Consider the following 5,311-nt stretch of genomic DNA (forward strand, 5'->3'; position numbering starts at 1 on the left):
AAACACACACACACACACACACACACACACAAACACACACACACACACACACACACACACATACGCACACGTGGGTGTACCCGCCTCTATCTCCTGACAAAGTTTCTCTTGTCTCCCTTCCAGAGGTGCTGCTGTATCACGTGGTGAAGAAGACTACGCTGTACAGTATCGGGATGAGACACGCCATGACGTTCCAGACCGCTGACAAACACCACGACAACCTCATGCTTATTGAGGGCAACAGTGAGTGCTTCAATTTGATTATTTTTCTTTTTGCATGTCCCGTACCCCAAAATGGTACCGGTTATTTGTAAGAAGTCGCGTAAAAAGAAATGAATAGTCAGCCTGGTTGTAATTGGAGTAAGAATAAGATGTAAAATATAGAAAAAGAGGTTACAAGAGTGATGTTTTTGTACGGGTTTTTTTATATGCTTGGGTTAATCATTATATCTAGCAAAAGCCTTTACATCCCAAGATGGATCGCTCTTGTAACATACAATCACCAATCAATCAACGCTTCCTCTTTCCTTCTGTCTATCACAGACGACGACATCTACCTGAACCACGCCAAGGTAGACGACCGTGACATCAGCGCCACCAACGGAGTCATCCACACCATCGAGGATGTGTTAGTTCCTACAACTGTTCTGGTCGCCATCGAAGATCAGGGTCTGCTCGTCGGGTAGATCTTATTGGCAAATGAGAGAAAAGTAATAAACATAGAAAAATTGAACAACATGTTTTGTTACTATAATATATTGATGGCCAGGCGAAAAAGCCAGCTTTTCCTAAGCAGATGTATTTTACAACGAAGATTTTTTAAAATACCATAATGGCTTAAAAGAACAATTAATTGTGTCGACTACTTACGATGAATTAAATAATACTTTCAAACATGTAAGTATGAGTATTTCAGGCAGGATATTGAAATAACTAACATGTATTATGCGGCTCATTTCATCCGCCCTCTACTTTCTCTCTTCCTTAGACTGACTATCTGTTTGTCTGACACTGTACTTCGCATCTCCTCGCTGTTTCCGTCTTCATGTCTCTCTGGGGTGGGAGGGAGATAAGACCAGTGAAAGGACGGATAATTAAGGGATTGTCGGTGGGTGGAGTGGGGGTGTGGTGGGCTGGGGCTTGAGATATATATATATATATATATTTAAGACAAGACAGGATATTTAGCGGACGTGGTGAAATTGTCTTCGAAAACTGTTGCTTTTATTTAAAAGCAACAACGATCAACCTTAGAAAAACCTTACTGTGGGGAAGAGCATTGAGGAAAAAATAAACGCTTCAAATGAGAGAGTTGTCATGTACCTCTTTGATGGCGATGATAGGTCATACACTTCGTAAGGGTATGGCGTAGAAGCACTTTTACAAATATATAAGATATGCCATGATAACTTTCACTCCCGTCACCATTGCAAAATTTGAAGGTATGCATTTTACCCTCTGGGGTCGATCTAGTCGACCGCCATACCCTCTAGACTAGTGCGCTCTCAGAATGAAGTGAAATCAGCCTAGATATGAGCTCCTTTCAATTATGTCAACTTTCCGATTTATTTTAAGGACTAAACAAAGGTAACGGAACGTTTTCATAAGCACAGAAATATAATGATCAAAGAAAAAAGACGTGTCAAGGGACATTACTATGTCCCTTTTAAAACGTCCCGGTTTTCCTGAGTTATGTACCTTGGTACACGATCCTATGTTTTTGACTTTCACAACGTTGCAGACTGCGACATCGAGACAGCAGACACTGCACTTGATCGTTTTCTTTATACGATGTTTTGTAGACCGAATATTGACTGGCATATATAGAAAAAAATCAAAAAAATCGAGTTGAAACAATCCGTTTCTTGAATTTCGGTTTGTATCCTGTTTAGAAAAGAACCCTGTGAACACTTTGGACGCCATCAACTGGTGTCAAGAGGAATAATATAGATCGAATACAATATCATTATGTTATTGTACTTGTTTTACGCCCTTATTAACACAGTTTGGGTCATTAGAACACAGGCTGCATTTACCAGTCTATCTGAACTAACCTGTGTTGAGTTGGATACAGCTCCCAGGAAACAGCTGTAGATATTTCCCCACTCAAGAATCGAACTCACATCTTCTGCGTAGGGCGGCGAAAAGCCTTACCATCATGCTAAAGACACCAGTTAGATGGGAAAATAGCTATGGACGCAGAGAGAAAAGTTATTGTAAATAGAAATTGTAGTTTAGAGTGGCTTCAAAAAGTTTGTCGGGAGTGGGTTGAGCGGGGGGGGGGGGGGGTAATTAAGTAATGTGTTTCTATATCTAATTGGTTAATTTGTTCACAAGCCATAATTAACTGAAATTCTAAATTGGTCAACTTGCGAGCTTACACTATCGAGTACTATCTATGGTTGTTGTTGTTGTTGTTTATTTTTATTTTCTTTATGGAATCTAATTTTAAAGCACTGAATTTTTGTCGAAAAAACGGTTCTTTAGTTGCTCTAAGGGAACCTTGTGTTATTTGGCTTGCCCAGTTGATGTGTTGCTTGGTATTTGTGCATGTGTTCTTGTGCGTATGTCTGAGCTTGTATATATGTGTATGTGACTGTGTTCATGCATGTGAAAGGGAGTGTGAGTGTGTCTGAATATGTGTGTGTGTGTACTTGTAACATTTAATGTCTATATGTGTGCGCGGGTGAGTTTGTGCATGTGTGTGTGCGTGCGTGCGTGCGTGCGCATGCGAGCGTGTGTATGTGTGTGTGTGTGTGTGTGTGTGTGTGTGTGTGTGTGTGTGTGTGTGTGTGTGTCTGTCTGTCTGTGTCTGTTTGTCTGTTTGTGGAGAGAGGGAATGACTTCAAGGCATCTACATACCGTACTGTTGTCCAAAAAATGATATGTCGCACAAAGAAATCAGTGACTTTCTAAGTTCCTCAAATAACCCCCACCACCTTGTCTTACACTTGATGACAGGGTGATAAAACTATACGACAAACTATGACAAAAATTGCTAAAACAGAATACATACCGTATAGTTTCCAATCGCCTTTGTGAACGACATGGAAAAAAATCAAACTCTTCCAGTCTCTTTAACTGCTCCTAACCATCACTTATGAAAGTCCGCCTCTGGACAAGCATACTTTGGAGGCGTTGAAGCCTGACGAAAATATCAATGAATCTAAAAGTCATCTCAGTACATTTGCGATGGACAAGAAAAAAGAAATACTTCTTTAATGTACAAGTGTGACAAGTGGATTCGAAATGAACTAACATTCCTTGAGGTGAGATTGAATATATTTTATAAGCAGATATAATGGCAATGACTAAGTTTATCTTAGCATCTCCGCCGACCCACTCACGGGGCTGGACAATTATAGTTTTTATAGGGAAGGTATGATAAATTGCGCTTGAACTCAACAACCTCGCTTTCACTTGTTTTATTTAAGGGGTTCTTTGTGATTTTATTTGTTTATGGATTTCTGTGTTTCTGTAAATTCTGCGCAGTTTTGTTGTACTTTTAGCCGGCCAACCCAGCGATGTCGTCCATGAGTTCTTTTCTCTTTTTTTTCAGCTGTTGCTGTTGTTGTTGTTGTTGTTGTTGTTTTTTGTGGTGGTGGTGGTGGTGGTGGTGGTGGTTTTGCTATTGTTGTTGTTGTTTGTTGTTTTGTTTTTGTTTTTGCAGTTGTTTTTGGGGGGTTTGGGGTTTTTTTTGTTTGTTTGTTTGTTTTTTGTTATTGTCAAATGTACAGACAAAAGAACAAGTGAAAGTGTCCTGGAAGAACTTGATACACATCCTAGAGTTCTTTCTAAGATCAGGAAGAGAAGACTCAAATACCATAGTTACGCAGAGGGAAACAAATACAGACATGGTAATAATTCGACACCTCAGAATGATAAAGTTCTCTCTGACATTTTTTGGCCGTTTTGAGTTAGGTCAGAGAGAAAATGTTCTGTCTGCTCTATAAAAATTGTAAGATTATTCGAAGTCGTTATCAAGACTTTCAAAGAATTGCATTCGAAAAAACTTGACACGACAGGATATTCAAAATCTTGGACGTCAAATTTCTCAAACTCAGTACTGTGCAGATAGAACTTTGCAATTCTGAGGTAGCGAACTGTGCTACAAGGCAGAGTAGAAGCAAAATGAAATAAAGGAAGACCTTCCACACCATACAAGGAAAACGTAAAAACCGACAGTGGTCTACCTCCAGCTTCATGAAATAAATCTGTGTAAATCTGTGAAGCAGAGAGGGAAAAATGGAGTCCTGTTGTGAGGAGGAGTATGGCACCAACAGATGAACACGGCCACGATGACAGGTGACGGGTCGGTAATTTAGAATTACAAAGTTCTGTTTGACATTTTTGGCCATTGTGGGTTACTAACACCTTGAGGTCAGAAACTAAATGCTCTATCTGATCTATTGAAATAGTAAGATTATTCGGTGTCGTTATCAAGATATTCAAAGAATTGCAATCGAAAAGGCTTGACAAGCTATGAAACTCAAAATTTTGTACGTCAAATTTCTCAAAGTACTGAGCAGATAGAACTTTCTAATTCTAAGGTAGCGATGTGATAAGTGAGGATTTGGATGTGGCTGACGTGTCCAGTTGGTGTGAGGCACACATCCGCGGACACACTGGTCACTTGCCATGGAGATTGTCACAGCTGGGGAAGAGATGGAGGCTTTCCACCACTCCCATGCGATGTTGAGATGGTCACATCGAGCTATTTCGAGATTGTTCTGCGCTGTGATGGTCTGTTCGCGTCAAGCAATTTTATCTTCTAGAGCAATATTTAATGTAAATGGTTTTTTTACTCCTTCGTCGCCTCAATGTAGATATTTTAGGAGGCAGGCATCGATCCTGCCTGCCTCTGCCAACCCAGGCTAGAGGGATACTACATTCCAGCCGAAAGACCAAAATATACTCGATAAAAATTCTCCCCACTCCGGAATTGTACTTGGGTATCCTGTGTGCGACGGCCAAGTCTCTAACTGCTACACCGCAAACGCCAGTTTCGGTACAGTGCTTAACGTCCTTTAGAGCAATACCACAAAACTCTAGTGGGTCCTTCCTACAGCCATACGAACTTTGTAAATTTTCCAGCTCAAACTCAGTTTAACGAGTGCCGTGTATTTGTCTATACACATTCTATGACATGAGCTCATAAGCGAGTGGTTGAGAGACTGAATGAGAGAGAGGAAGAAATGGAGCGAGAGAAAAGGAGGAGGAGATGGAGATGTTTTTTAAAGTAAAGTCAGAGAGCGGAAGAGAGAAAGAAAGGGAGAGAGGGAGGGAGGGAGGGAGAGAGAGAGAGAGAGAG

The 5,311-nt window shown here is 40.6% G+C and overlaps 1 protein-coding gene across 1 annotated transcript in view; it reads left to right on the plus strand.

Moving 5' to 3' along the window:
• Positions 1-733, plus strand: part of LOC101856367 (transforming growth factor-beta-induced protein ig-h3-like) — a 7,577-nt gene extending 6,844 nt beyond the window's left edge. Inside the window, exons 6-7 of the mRNA XM_013085963.2 lie at positions 124-243; positions 544-733. Coding sequence (XP_012941417.1) covers positions 124-243; positions 544-686 — 263 coding nt within the window. The 3' untranslated portion in view covers positions 687-733. The remainder of the gene's footprint in view (positions 1-123; positions 244-543) is intronic.
• The last annotated feature ends 4,578 nt before the right edge of the window (positions 734-5,311 follow it).

Source organism: Aplysia californica, unplaced genomic scaffold (assembly GCF_000002075.1).
Source record: "Aplysia californica isolate F4 #8 unplaced genomic scaffold, AplCal3.0 scaffold00421, whole genome shotgun sequence".
In the NCBI taxonomy this organism is placed as follows: Eukaryota; Metazoa; Mollusca; class Gastropoda; order Aplysiida; family Aplysiidae; genus Aplysia; species Aplysia californica.